Genomic DNA, 15,781 nt, shown 5'->3' with positions numbered 1-15,781 from the left:
GGCAGTCTATGCTTTACTGATGCAATAAGCATCCCAGCAGAATGAATATTGCATAAAACCTTATTTTCTATTTATATATATTTTCATGTCAAATAAGAAAAACATAGATTTCTAAACCTTTAGTTTTGAATGCCTTTGAAATTTTGATATAGAATAAAGATTATAGCTAATAGAGAATTTTTTAGATGCATGGAGAATTTTTACCTTTCATCTGGCAGTAGCTGCCATAAGATGATGTCACCTTGTAGCTGATTGGCTGTTACAGCACCTAGGGCAGGGAAGAGAAAGAAAAATGCCGGCACAAACCTCAGTGGTGGTTCTGTGGTTGTTTCTGTCTTTTTTTGGTAGAATCTTTGATTAGTATCGAATTTACTGTATTTGGCCATGTGAACTATTGGGAGCCTCCTAGGGTGAGGGAAATTAAGAGCTTTCAGAGGAATGAGGCGACTGATTTGCAAACGGATCTGTGATTGTAAGTTGCAGCATCTGGGTATAAGGAATAAGGCAGGGCATGCTAGAAGATACACTATGGGAGGAGCTGGCAGAAAATGCAGAGTAGCAAAAACATGAAAAATACTTTTACTACCTTTAGAGTTAATGTTTTGTTTTATGTTTTGACTTAATATGTATAAGTAAGAAGTGTGAAAATACTGCATTTTGTTTTTGAATTACAGAGGATTATTTTATATGGTGTTAGCCAATATATAAATGCTTATTCAAAGGACCTTTATTGTGTATGATATATCTTACCAAAGTAATGATTTTATATATGGCTTTATTTTATTTTTTAGCTTTAGGGAAAATGGATCAAAGCTTAGTTCTCTTAAATACATTTTTCGAATGCTTTGTGCAGATAAAAGCTTCGATGATGAAGAATCAGTGGATGGAAATAGGCCGTCATCAGCTGCTTCAGCCTTCAAGGTTCCTGCACCTAAAACATCCGGAAATCCTGTCAACAGTGCAAGGAAGCCTGGTTCAGCAGGTGGCCCTAAGGTTGGAGGTAATGTAAATCCATTTCGAATCTGTTATGCATGCTCCATGCCCTTGATATGGCCACACATACTTAGAACTTCAGAGGAATATGTTTATTCATGACTGCAGCACGATTGCAGATCTGGAGTCTGTTGCAACACTCAGAAGAATATGATACCCTTTTGAAATGTATAAAATATTGTATACTGCTATTTCCTCTAAGAACATATGTGAATTAGTCTCTTCTTGAGGGTATTTTTTTTTCAGATGCCATTTTGAAAAAGATTTATGGAAGTTTTTTGGGTTTTTTTTTATTTTTTAAGCAGAGAACAGGTTTTTCAGAATTTGGCTACTAATTTTCAAGTACAATAGCTATTACAAAAATGTTGAATTATGTAATGTTTTTACACCTTCCTCTAGGTAGTAAGTCTTAAATACTGCAGCATTTAAAAAATGGTTGAAGATACTGGGTATTGAATCATTTGTCACAATAGGAGATGGGTGGTGGTCAAGTAAAATTGCCTCAAAAATGGTTCCTGTATTAAGTCATAATAGGAAAATAAGAAAAAGCAGGTTTCATGCAATTTTACAACACATAGCATATCATTGATCATATTAGAACTGTTTTTGGCATATTGTTTATCTTTAAATTTTTTAGTGGATATTCTTTCATGTGTTAATTAGAAAACCATGAGTATATTTCCGGTGTTAGTTTCTGCCAAATCTTCTTAATAAAGTGAATCTATGAAAATAAGGGTAAGTATTTAATTCTAAAAGGATGGTAATCTCTTTCTCTTTTCCTTCCTTTCCTTTCCTTTTTAAAAATAAATTTATGTCTTAGTTGTGATATTTTGGGAAAACAGATCTTTCCTTGTTTACAATAACTGGTGAGAAAATCACGGTCTTGAGGATTTTTGTTTTTTCTTTTTGTCTATAGTACTTTTTATTAAAAACCAAAAAGGAAAGAATAATAAGCTGTATATCTTGACCAGGTTCCATAAGGATTTGTGTTCCCTTGATCTTTCTATACAACCTCCAATTTTTTCCCATCATATGAGATTCTAAATATAGAAAAACTACCATAAGTATTTCATTTAAACTATCTTCTGTTTAAACTAGCAATAAAGATGGTATGATATATATACATACACATGTGTGTATAAATATATATGCACATGCAACTAAATAGCTGGAATTAAAATGTCTTACTGATTTCTCTGGATGTTTCAAGTTATATGTACTTTAGATTTTTAATTATTTTCTTTTTGTCTTGTAATTTTCTGGTTATATTCTCATCCAAATGTTAGTTATGATATCCTATTAGAAGATAGTTATTATGTTGCGTTCCTATTTACCGCTAGTAAAAAGTTTATGACATTTTTTGGTTTCTTCCTTTTATAACAAATAGCTCTCTTCAGTCATTACAAGGAGAATATTTCTCTTAATTTTGAATTACAGAATTCTAATCTATATTATAATAATTTTATGAAACTGTCTTTTTAGCTTAAAATAGATGAATATTTGAGATTTGTGGTGATAATATTTAACATTTTATGAATTGAATCAGTGGTTTGTAATTTTTTTTTTTCATGGTTTGGTATCTTTTTAGAAGAAAATTGAAATTTACCTATCATGAACCACTTAATTCTGATATTAATCATATTGATATAATCAGGTACTCTTTTGTAAAAAGGATAAACTTTCTTAAGCTCCCCACCCCCATTCTTGTAGTTTCTGTTCCTACTAGTTAAATGAAAAGGTTAAGTAGCTTTCATGAATGTGCTAATTAATCACTTAAAGATTTTATCAGCCATCTAGACAGCAGCCTTTCTGCCAAAAATAAGGGAGAAGCCTTCATTCCTTTCTCCTTTTTCTCTTCCTCTTCTTCCTCCTTCTTCGTTTTGGCAATTGCAGGTATATTCTTGTTTTTTTGTTTTTGTTTTTTTTAATCACAGCTCATTTAGGTTCATTGCCCATTTTTCTATCTAAAAAAAGAGCTGCTGGCCAGAGGATATTGATATTACTTCTGAAATAAATGCCATTCTTGGCTGTCAGTCCTTCTTTGAAAAATCAACTTTAGTTTTTCTGGTCTTGGCAGAGAGACTTGTTGATTTTTAAATTGGTTGTGGAAAGTTTTCTTACAGTTGTAGATTTTTTTTTTTTTTTTTTTTTTGAGACGGAGTCTTGCTCTGTCGCCCAGGCTGGAGTGCAGTGGCCGGATCTCAGCTCACTGCAAGCTCCGCCCCCCGGGTTTACACCATTCTCCTGCCTCAGCCTCCCAAATAGCTGGGACTACAGGCGCCCGCCACCTTGCCCGGCTAGTTTTTTGTATTTTTTAGTAGAGACGGGGTTTCACCATATTAGCGAGGATGGTCTCGATCTCCTGACCTCGTGATCCGCCCGTCTCGGCCTCCCAAAGTGCTGGGATTACAGGCTTGAGCCACCGCGCCCGGCCTGTTGTAGAATTTTTGAGTTGGAAAAGACTTTGGGAGTCACATAGTTTTTTAATAAAATTCCTGATAGATGATTATTCAACTTGATTAAAGTAGTACCATCTGCTCTGAATTAAAATTTAGAACAAAAATTACCTGCCGTGCCACTATACATAGACATAATCAACTGCTAAATTATGATTTTTCTTCCAGTTACTTTTCCAATTATTTTTACGTATACAGATATTTTCTTGGGAGAAGAACAAAATTGGCTCTATTCATTATATAGTTTTTTCTAACTTATATTTTACCCTAAGCATTTTCTCATTGTCTTAAATTATTAATTGAAAATTATTCATGGCTAAACAATACCTAGGTTGCCGTAAGCCTTTTCTCCTTCTATAAACCGTGTCAGCATTCTTTTATATATATCTTTCAGCACATCTGCAATGATTTCTTTGGAATAAATTTCTAAAGTTCACTGGATCGAAAGAGCAGGGATTTTTAGCGTTCTTTCAGTTTGGCAAAGTATTTTCCAGAAACAAGCCCATTTCAATTCTGAATAAACAAATTCTTTTTTATGTTGCATTAAAATCTACCTCCTTGTAGCATATGCGGGGAAAATGAATTATTTGTCAACATACTTTCGAATACTTGAAGATTGTTCTGTTTCTCTTCATGACTATTCTGTTTTCTGGACTATACATTCTCTTTCCCGTGATTTTACATTGAATGGCGGTGATTCAGTCTAAATGTATTATTTGCTATTCCAAGGTATATAATAAATAGATAAATGTAATTAGCTTCTAATTAAAGGAATATAGTAGGTGGAAATGTATAATAGTGACATAAGCTTGACACAGCCCACTGGGTTTGACAAATCTCGTTTTCAAGTAAGATTACCAAAATAAAAAAAAATACAGTGAGCTTCTTTGGAATCGTGACTTAATCTGCTTTTGTAGTTTTGGAATGTATTTTACTTCTTCTAGAGATACCTATCAAGATTAGGGCTGTATGCTATTTTTAGCAAAGTATCCTATCCAGTTAATTAAAGCTCATAAGTCTTGTGTTTAATCTTTAGTGTATGTTAATTTGCTTTGTTCTTTGGCCTTCGTATGCCAACCTTTTCTTCTCATATTGTATTGATAATTGTGTAGCCTTTAAGCCAAGGAGACTTGAAAGAAAGGCTATGGCTAGGTTCATACCAATATAAATATCATTGCTATAAAAATCCATGTTATGTAAGTGTCAAAAATGTTACCTTTGTGCCTTACTAATTAGAATAAGGATAAAATAAATTCTCAAATAGTCTGTTTTCTGAATAACACTTCTAACTTCATAATAGGAATTTAGATAAACACATTTTTCTTTCTTTTGGCTCAATGTTTACTAGAATTGTTGAAAGTACCTGATTATTTAAAATACTTACGTCTTTACAGTATTTTAGGTAACAATTTTTAATACAATTCTTAAATGTTCTTATATATATTCTTTCATTTAAATTTCAAAATGAAAGATTCTGAGATTTAAATGAAAGAATATATGTATATAAAAACATCTCTGAGCAAACTGATTTTACTGATGAGCAAACTGTAATTTGGAGAAGTAACTTGCCCAGGGTCATTTATCTAATAAGAGGGCAAAGCACAAAAATCACTTTGTTATACTGCCATCATACTAATTTCTATTGGTAAATAAGGTTTCTTTTAGATTCTATAGCACTGAGATTGTAATCTACAGAAATGATCACTACTTTTCGGCATCCATAAATCAGTCGTTTTAAAGCTCAACTAGTATGATTGCCAGCAAAATAGAGCATTTGGAATAAGCAGACCTTTAATTTTTACATTGTAAATAGAAATGCTTTTCAGTATTTTCTTGTTGAAATTGCCTTCTTCAAGTTTATTTTCTGGATTACAATATCCCTATTCCTGTATCAATCATTTTGGCTGCTACTCTTCTTCAAAAATAAGGGTTGAATTAGATGATGATATAATTATCATTTTAAAAATAACTAGTACCAGATTGTGAGGTTAGTGATTTGTTATTGAAGCTTGTATGTAATCATTGAGACACATCATTGACCAAATCTTCAATTCTTAAAGTTCTCTTGTACTCACTCACTCACTCACTCACTCACTCACTCACTCACTCACTCTAGTGGACAGTGTATTTTCTCTGTATTGTTTCTATCTAATGTCAAAGACTACTTTGAAATCGTTTTAACTTTCAGTTCTTATAATTAGGTGATTACTGCAATTTTACATATAGTAGTACTTACTAATAATCTTTAGGATATTTTCTATTTGTTTTACTTTACTTTATGTCTGACCTGAAATTTTAAGAATGTCTGAATATCTATTTTCTACAAATGATGCTAGTTATTCCCATTTTTCCCTTCATGCAGACAACAAAATTGTTTTTCTTTTGAACAAATAAAGATCACAAGAATCAGTATATGTAATAAAACAAACCTTAAGAATTTTGTTTTTTAATTCTGGAATCCCAAATTTTGACTAGTAGACCGTATTATTTTGTTTTTGAGCTTTCTATGAAACCAAATAACACTTCTGTGTTTTGGTTTTGTTTTCTTCCTCTCTTCTTCCCTTACTGAAGAAGATACTAAAACTCAGAAGATTTTCACCTTAAAGAGGTGTTAAAGATGATCTGACCCAGATTCAGGAAGAGAGATTGAGCCTCAGAGCATTGAATGATGTGCCCAAGATCAGATGGTTATTAGTAACCATCTAATGAGACAAGATAAGACGAGAATCCAGTGCTTGACCCACTGTCAGGGGCTTCCTCTTGTATCATCTCTGGGTAATCTCCTAAGTAATACTGCATATGGTACATATTATTTTTAATCCCGTATAGCAGATCACTATTATCGAAATCTGGAATTTAGGGATTAGCCAGTCACCAGTCTGTCTGAAATTTCTGTGAATCCCAGATCCTTGACTATCCATCCCTGATGCTTTCTGTGTTAACTTTGATTATACAGTACGTATGCTTTGAGTAAATAACATATAAATTATTTTAACTCTAAAACAGTAAGTTACGTTATTTCTTACTATGTATAAGAATATGTGTTTTACTGTAATGATATTATTTGACACCAGTTTTGTTTTACCTCCTGTGCAAAAATTAAAGTGACAAAGACATTTTATTGTGCGAGGTTTATTTTTTGAGGAATTCAAAATGTTTAAGAGAAATTGAATAGGCCAACTGAAGACCTAGCCTTTCTGTGGATAAGTTACTGTTTCTATTTACATTTGTGTATAGAGCTTACTATGTGCAAGGCTCCATCTTAATCAACAAAGAGGACCATATCGGGGCTGGACATGGTGGCTTACACCTGTAATAACAGCACTTGGGGAGGTGGAGGTGGGCAGATCACTTGAGCCCAGGAGTTTGAAACCAGCCTGGGCACCATGGCAAAACCCTGTCTGTACACAAAATACAAAAATTATCTGGGTGTGATGGCCCATACCTATAGTCCCAGCTACTAAGGAGGCTGAGATGGGAGGATCACTTGAACCCAGGAGGTTGAGGCTATAGTGCACTGTAATCACACCACTGTGCTCCAACCTATGTGACAGCGAGACCTTGTCTTCAAAAAAAAAAAAAAGGACCATATGGAATGTTTAATTCATGGTTTTAAACTTACTACAAAAAGATACAGTACCTGCCCATTATTCTGCCAGCTAGTGTTAATTATTGTTAGCATTTTGGTCCTCTCATACTTTATTTGCCTGTACTTTTTGACTTAAATTTGGGTGTTAGAAAATTGTGAAGTCTCTTATGGGAATACAAATTGAAGGTTTACCTCAGAAAAGAGTGAAATGTTACTATTGTAGGTCTCACATATGAAGAATTTTCCATTAGTTAGAATCATTATAGTTGATCCATATGAAGTAGAAATTATAATAACTGCATGCTCAGCTTACATTTATCACTTACATTCTAATATAGTTGATTTGGTAAGAAGCATTGTTTCTATAAAGGACATGTAAATATAAACTATTTTTTTCATTAACTGATCATTTCTCTCTTTAAAAACCAGTTTATGTATTTCTTACTAATGAAAAGAATTGAAAGACAATTTGATTTTTAAAAAGAATGAAAGTCATCCTCATTGTTAAACAATGGAGAGTTTTAAAAAACTTTAATAACATCTTGCTTCTCTAATCCCATCACCCTGAGGTGTAACTAATGTTAAGTTTGATATGTATTCTTCAACATATTACTCCATGTTCATTTATGTAGGCACTCATATTAGGTTTTATTTTTCCCGTATTAAACATACTAATAAAAACTTCGCAAGTTGCTTTCACAGAACATCCTTCAGCATCAAGAATGACGGCTATTGCATCCTTTTAATTAGTGATACAGTATTCCACATTATTGATGCACCATGATTTAATAAACTCTTTCCTTGTCGATGTCATTCAGGTTGTTTGCATCTTTAAGTCATTGCAGAAAATTCAGATCTTCATGTGCTTACATGTTTTGAAATTCTGCTGTTTCTATTTTATAAAATAAACTCCTCTAAATGGAATTGTTTAATCAAAGGCTTTATGTGTTTTTAATTTTAATAAAGACAATATTTTACCTTCTGCAGCATTGAATATACCAGCCTCATTAATTATTGCCATTGTGATAGGTAAAAAATAGTGATTCTTTATTTTCCATTTTTTTCCTCTACCTATCTGTCTGGCCAACAGCTTGCAAATACTTACTGAAGGCTTTTAGTGTGCTGCTAGTTTTGAAGTCTGTGGGAAATGTAAATGAACAAAAGACGTTGGCCTCTTGGAGTTTATATTCTAGTGAAGTTCAGATTTTTTTCTTCTTCTTCTTTTGAGATGGAGTCTTGCTGTCTTGCTAAGGCTGGAGTGCAGAGGCGTGATCTCGGCTCACTGCGACCTCCACCTGCCAGGTCAAGCGATTCTCCTGCCTCGGCCTTTCAAGTAGCTGGGACTACAGGTGCCCACCACCATGCCCAGCTAATTTTTGTATTTTTAATAAAGACGGGGTTTCAGCATGTTGCCTGGCTAGTTTTGAATTCCTGACCTCCAGTGATCCACCTGCCTTGGCCTCCCAAAGTGCTGGGATTACAGATGCGAGCCACCACACCTGAGAATTCTATAGTGTTATCTGTAAAACAGTTCCCTCATCAGTTTTTATCTCTGTGTCATTGACTTTTTGGAGTCTAGGCCAGTTGTTTTTTAAGATTGTTCTGTATTTGTCTCATTTCTTTGTGATGTTATTTATTTCTCTAGCTCTTTCATTTTCTGTAAATTTACTAACCTATATATTCACTTCCTTTTAGTCAGCTCATCTACATATTTAAGTTTTCTCAGTTGTTCTAAGAATATTTTTTATAGCTTTTAAAATTCAAACCAGAATATACTTATTCTCTCTTGGATAGTTGGTAATTTACTGTTTATTTCTCAGGTGATTTTGTCTTTAAACAAAATTTTTGGCCAGGCATAGTGGCTCACGCCTGTAATCCCAGCACTTTGGGAGGCCGAAGTGGGTGGATCACTTGAGGTCAGTAGTTCAATACCAGCCTGGCCAATATGGTGAAACCTTGTCTCCACTAAAAATATAAAAATTAGCCGGGTGTGGTGGCACGTGCCTATAGTAGTTCCAGCTACTCTGGAGGTTGAGGCAAGAGAATCACTTGAACCTAGGAGGTGGAGGTTGTAGTGAGCTGAGATCACGCCACTACACTCCAGCCTGGACAACAGAGCCAAACTCTGTCTCAATGAATAAAACAAATAAACAAACAAAAATTTTTTCCTGACTTTAGCCAGCTGTCTTTTCGTATCTTTTATATATATTCAGAATTTTTTATATTCTCATTCATCTTTCTTTTATACCTATAATTGCTGTTTAGTTATATTGAATTTATGTTGGAGAATTATGTTATAGTTTTTTCCTTCTTGGTAGGTGTTTTTTTAATTTTAGGGAGTTACTTTTATCAGCAGAAAATATTTCTGTTCTTTTGTTTTCTTATTGGAGAACAGTATAGATGTCAGATTCTTTGTTTTGTTTATGATGATATATATTGGATTTTCATAGACCTCAAGAAACAAGTGGATTCCTTGAGGCCAGGAAAAAAAGGTTTGCTTAGTTTTTAAGTTTAAGAGTGCCCTCTTCTGTTGGTATAGTGAAATGTACCTTCTTTACTCCATGATTTGTTGGGGGCTTTCTACTTCTGATTCTGTGATTACCATCTTATTTGAATAGAGCCCTTATCTTTTGTTTCTTTCTTTTCTTTATACACCAAGATTCAAAAGGATACCTCTCACTTCTAATTGCTATTTACCTCTTGTCCTAGAGAGAACCTTAGTTGGTGTCTACGTTATACAACTACCAGGATTCTTTTCTACACAGTTTCCTCTGATTTTTTTCAATAAAGGCTCTGTAGTTAACATTGCTTGTCTTGGATGTTTATATTTTCCTCATTTACTTGAAATGAAATTTGAAGTGTTATTTGTCTCTTATTTGTATAAAAAGCAAGGGATATGGGTAATTTTATTTGCTCTCTGTGGGTTTGGGAATATTTGTTTGTGTATTTGATTTGAGTTTGGATGCCTACCATTTTCCTAAGGGAAGTAGAATGTCTACTGTAAGTTTTAATACGGGACAAGGAAAAAAAACCGAATAATCCATTGTCTCTGCATTTTGTTGAATTTTGGGACATTATTATTGAATAGTTTCTACCTTCCCCTTTGATCTGAATCACTTCTTTTTCATATGTCAAAATTTCTTACATTTGTGAGTCTGTTTTAGAACTTTCCATTTTATTTATTTGGTTAGTTCGTCTATCCCTGCACTAAAACTTTGTAAGTCTTGATGTTTGGCAGCGCAAGTAGCCCCTCTTTTCTTCTGCGGGAATGTTTGGCCCATTGCTCTTCCAAACAGATTTTAGAATCAGCTTGACAAGTTCCACAAGAAACCTTTTTGGAAGCTTGATTATTATTGCAATACCTAGGGAAGACTGGACACTTCATGATACCATTCCTTCTTGTTCATGAGCTTGGAATATCTCTCCATTTATTTCATTTGTAATTTTTTTTTTTTTTCTTTTTTGAGACAGAGTCTCGCTCTGTCACCCAGGCTGGAGTGCAGTGGCGCGATCTAAGCTCACATTCACTGCAACCTCTGCCTCCCAGGTTCAAGCGATTCTCGTGCCTGAGATTAGAGGCACACACCACCACTCCTGGCTGTTTTTTTCTTTATTTTTTATTTTTTATTTTTAGTAGAGACATGGTTTCTTCATATTGCCAAGGCTGGTCCCAAACTCCTGAGCTCAGGCAATCCGCCTGGCTCAGCCTCCCAAAGTCCTGGGATTACAGGTGTGAGCCACGGCACCTGGCTCTCCATTTATTTCAGTACTTTAATATTACATTAAAAATTATTATTTTCCCAAATTTTTTCACTCTTTAAAATTTCTAACTTCGTTGCTACTGCTTAGCAATGAGATTGATTTTTGTATATTGATTTTATTTCCAGCTACCTTAGAAAGTTGAATTTTGAATGATTTTACTATATATGTGTGTGTATATATATAGACAACTAAAATTATGTATATTTATTGTGTACCGCATGTTTTGAAATACATATCCATTGTAGAATGGTTACATTGAACAGTTAATTTATACATTATCTCACTTCAGTTTTTGAAGCCGAAAATATTACTGTGTGGCCCTTTATAGATCAAGTTTGCCACTCCCTGATACCATCATATCATTTTAAATAGTAATGACGGTTTTGTTATATTCATTTTCAGCGCATCTAATTTTTTCCACTTGTAGTCCAAAAAATTACTTTTGCTAGGCACACAATTTAGATAATATTTTGCCAATATTTTCTTCTTTCAAAACTTGCAAGATATTATTAGTATATTCTCCCTGGCTTCCACTATTGCACTTGAGAAATCTGTTGTTCAAATTGTTGTTCCTTTCTAGGTGATCTCTTCTTTCTCTGATTACTGTCTCCGTCTTTGGAGTTGTGCAGTTACACCGCCAAATTCTAGGTTTGGATTTCTTTTTATTTATCCTGCTTGGGTTATGTTGCACATCCTGAATTTATAAAGATTCTTGTTTCATTAATCTGGAAATTTCACAGCTGTTATCTCTTGTTAAATATCTTTCAGACGCCCCAATAGATGTATGTTAATTAGATATTCTCATGCTGTCTTTTGTATCTCTTTATGTCTTTCCATTTCCTCTTTCTTTTTGCCACATTTTGGGTAATGTATTCAGGTGTATCTTCCAGCTCTAATTTGTTCTTAAATATGTTTAATTTTTTTAAAAATTTCAACTGTTGTATTACTTAGTTCAAGTTGTTTCATCCTCCTACCCCCAAGTTCATCTGTTTATTCCTAATGGCCTCTTGTTGATTGGTCATCTTTGAGTCCATCCTTGATTTCTTTAAACATATACACATCTGTTCTGTAATCTGTACTGGACAATTCTAATATCGACAGTTCTCAAATGTATTATCTGTTCCCTGTGACTCTTGCCTTCTTGCGTATTTGATCTTTGATTGTGAACTCATTGCTTGAACTTAGTTGGTGGAAGTCCTTTGGACCTACCAGAAACAACTTTCTTCCAGAGAAGATTTATTCCTGCTTGACACTGGGGAATCATCAGTCAGAACTGCCTTAGCCTCTCTTGTCTCAACTCAAGAATTGTAGGGTACTCTGCCTCACTTATTAGTTAGGGACTTTGTTTTTGGATAGGATGAGCTGCAAAGTCACATTGTAAAAGGAGCCTGCATTCGGGAATGAGAACTCAGGGGCTCCACAGATCTGGGACTCAGACCTCTAAGGAGAGGGTGGAAGTTAGTTGGTGCTATGCGATGGCACAGTGAGCTGATTCAGTGAGTGTTAGAAAAACTGCAAACTGGCGTCAGGTGCTGCTCCTGGAATGAGTGGTCTACCAGAGTTGTTAGGATTCTACTGCAAAGAATGGAAAGCAGTCAGGAAGAAACAGGTCCCTTCCTTTAACTTCCAGTCTCTCTCCAACACCCCCATTGCCAGAGTTTAAGAGGAGAGGAAACCATTAAAATCAACAGAAAAATTGGTTTAATGAGGACTAGGTTCAGCATCTCAAAGCAGAGTATATATAGAAGAGTAGGTTTAGAGCTGAAAGAATAGCTTAATTATTGGCTCTTCAATAACTACTGCCTACTAGGTTTACTTTTTTATTGTCAATGTGCAATAACGGAAGATTTGTTTGTGTAATTAAGTTTAATTTCAACTCTATTTCTTTCATGAATGCTTTCCTGATAGTAGCATACACAGATTTTCTGCACCACTCTATCAATTATTGACATTTAGTGTCATTTTAAGTTGCTATTCAACTTTTAAAACATTTATCCTTATGTTTATGTGTGTTTGCTAGTGCATTGAATAGGGAGGTGGGTTTCGGGGCTGTGTTCTTACAGTTCGAATATTACAACCAGCCTAGGCTAGCACCTTATACTTAATCGGCATTACAAAGTACCTTGACCTTTCTGAAAGTTGGAGATTTTTTAAATGCTTTCTTATAAAATGGAATATCTCTCAAAATTATACTTTTGTTGATATCAAAAGTTTTATTTTTCATGTTGTCATTAATGTTAAGATGCTTAAAAATGAATCTTAGGAAATTAATTTCCTTTTAATTAGCAGGTGCTTCTAAGGAAGGAGGTGCTGGAGCCGTTGATGAAGATGATTTTATAAAAGCTTTTACAGATGTCCCTTCTGTTCAGGTAAGGCTACCAGTGGCACTCCCCATGAATATTACCTATGTGCCTGTTCATATAATTATTTGTCTCTGTCCCTTTTTAAGAATTTTTTTTTCGTTAAATAGCTATATAAATAAAATATTTGGCTTATTACCACCAAGCCATTATTTGTTGGTACAATTAGATTTTCAAGTGATTTTTCAGTGAGGCTGAAATAGAATTGAATCATATTGTTGAATCACATTACACTGCAGTGTTCAGATTCTTAAATTAATGAGTTTTGAGCTCACAGAGTATTAGATTAGTTGATGATAGAAATTTGGAAGTCATTCATATAGATGTTATTGAAGTAAAGTGGACACATGCATAAATAAGAGTATTATTTCCACGACTTAAAACTACACATAAATGTTATATTGTATGTAACATTCTACAACCTGACTTTTTACTGTGTTGTTATTTATATTTTTTCACAATGTAAAATTTGTGATTCTAGTTCATTCATTTGGATTGATAGATGGTATTCTATTGTATGAACAGACCACAGTGAGTTCATAGGTTGTTTCTAGTTTTTGGCTATTCCATATCATGCTGCAGTGATTTTTTTTTTTTTTTTTTTTTTTTTTTTTTTTTGAGATACAGTCTTGCTCTGTTGCCCAGACTGGAGTGCAGTGGTACAATCTTGGCTCACTGCAACCTCTCACCTCCTGGGTTAAAGCGATTCTCCTGCCTCAGCTTCCTGAGTAGCTGAAATTACAGGCACCCCGCCACCACGTCCAGCTAATATTTTGTATTTTTAGTAGAGATGGGGTTTCACTGTGTTGGTTAGGCTGGTCTCCAACTCCTCACCTTGGCCTCCCAAAGTGTTGAGCTTACAGGCGTGAGCCACCACACCAGCCTGCAATGAATATTTTTGTACATATGTCCTTGATTATTTGTAGGTAGGAGTTTCTTTAGGGTATAAACACAGGAGTAGAATTGCATGGTTATAATCTTTAAGTTTACTTAGATGTTACCCTGTAGGGTTGTTGTACCAGTTCAGACTCCTTGCCAATACTTGCCAATACTTGTTGTTGTAACTCAAAATATTTTTACCAGTATGATGAGTGTGAATACTCTTTAGCATGTCTATTTGAAAATATTCTCACATCGCTTTACTTGCGAACTACCTTCTATTGCCTGTGTTACCTTTTTAGCTCTTTGGAAGGAAAATTGTCCTTAAGATATTTAAGATCTTAAAAAGTTAGAAGAAAGCTTTAAAAAGTTGTCTGGTTTGACTGTATTTTATCCCTTTATTGAGACGTATATTTTTTCTTATTTTAAGATACTTTTTAAATAATAGGGAAACATAGCACTTCCTCCTTTTGTGTTTTACAGGCTTTCATATAAGGGGAAGATTAGTGTTGTAGGAACAATCAGTAAAACTTAGTTGAACTTGAATATTTGTATTGTTCAGTATGTTCTTATCAGACTGGTAACATCATGGTATGGGCAGCCAAGGGCTACTCAACTATATGGAGGGGAAAAGGCTATTTTACAATTACTCATTGCTTTCTTCCAGCTGGGCCTCTCTGCCACCCTCACCACCCTGTAAATGTTCTACACCTTCCATTGTTCCCTTGGAAACATCTTTTTCATAAGCGGTAACTCCCCTAAGCTTTAACCCCATTTTTAAAGGGTCCATTCAATGTTCTTTCCTTGATTAGAATCTGATTTTTTTTTTTACCCCTTTAAAGATAAAGCTGTTTATTATTCTTGGCTCTCATACTCTTAGTAATTGATAATAAGTTTATTGTGCTTTCACTCCTCATTATTACTTTGTGACCATTATTCCTATACCCATTTATATGAGGTTCATACTCCTTGGCCAGCCTTCTTATTATTGGCATGTACTGATCTTGACAACATTCCAGTGCTGCCTAGGTTTGAATCCCAGCTCTGCCACACTAGCTGTGTAACCTTAGTACATTACTTAACCCTCTGTGCTTCAGTTTCCTCATCTTAAAATGGGAATTATTAGTACTTATGCCGAGGGTTATTGTGAGGCTAGCTATGACAGTACAGATGAAGTGTAAGAAGTATATGTTAGCTATTATTATTTTCCTAAATTTTCACACATGTTTGATGAATTCAGTTTCTTGACCTCCTCCTCACTTTCACCATAGCTACCCAGTTCATAGTCACACGTTGGATTTTAATATCATCTGTGTGTTACTGTTACGTTTCCAAAGTTGTTAATTGAAGTATCTCGTTACTGACCAGGATTCCCTTGCTTTTTTAAGTTCTAACAACTACTTCTGCATGATTTCAAAGATCTTCAGTCCATTGTCTTTTCTACTCACTCTCAATTAATCATCCATCACTTTATACTTTCCTTCTCATCTATGCTTTGATTTCCTTCTTATCTAGGCTTTGATACCATGGTTTCTTGTGGTAGGACTGTACATATTATGCTAAAATCCCTTGCTTCTCTGTTTTTTTTTTTTTCATAACAAAGTATTAAACAGTGATTTTTTTAAAATACGGATTTTACAAACCTACAACTGTGGATATTCCCAACTTTTTATTTTCTCTATGTCCTGAAACCGTGCTGCTAGAGAAAGTCACATGTTAGGGCTCATGATTTTTAGTAGAAT

At 34.3% G+C, this 15,781-nt stretch overlaps 1 protein-coding gene across 11 annotated transcripts in view; it reads left to right on the top strand.

Annotated features, from left to right (window-relative positions):
- CLASP2 (cytoplasmic linker associated protein 2) overlaps positions 1 to 15,781 on the top strand; it is a 221,610-nt gene that overhangs the window by 66,931 nt on the left and 138,898 nt on the right. For 6 of the 11 annotated variants that reach the window (XM_030932899.1, XM_030932880.1, XM_030932865.1 and 3 more), the window contains 2 exons: positions 854 to 1,000; positions 13,087 to 13,169. In XM_030932899.1, the coding sequence (XP_030788759.1) occupies positions 854 to 1,000; positions 13,087 to 13,169 (230 nt within the window). The remainder of the gene's footprint in view (positions 1 to 853; positions 1,001 to 13,086; positions 13,170 to 15,781) is intronic. The other 5 variants (XM_030932912.1, XM_030932911.1, XM_030932909.1 and 2 more) reach the window with 1 other exon arrangement.

This window comes from Rhinopithecus roxellana, chromosome 1 (assembly GCF_007565055.1).
Source record: "Rhinopithecus roxellana isolate Shanxi Qingling chromosome 1, ASM756505v1, whole genome shotgun sequence".
NCBI lineage: Eukaryota > Metazoa > Chordata > Mammalia > Primates > Cercopithecidae > Rhinopithecus > Rhinopithecus roxellana.
This window is presented reverse-complemented; position numbering and strand designations above follow the sequence as displayed.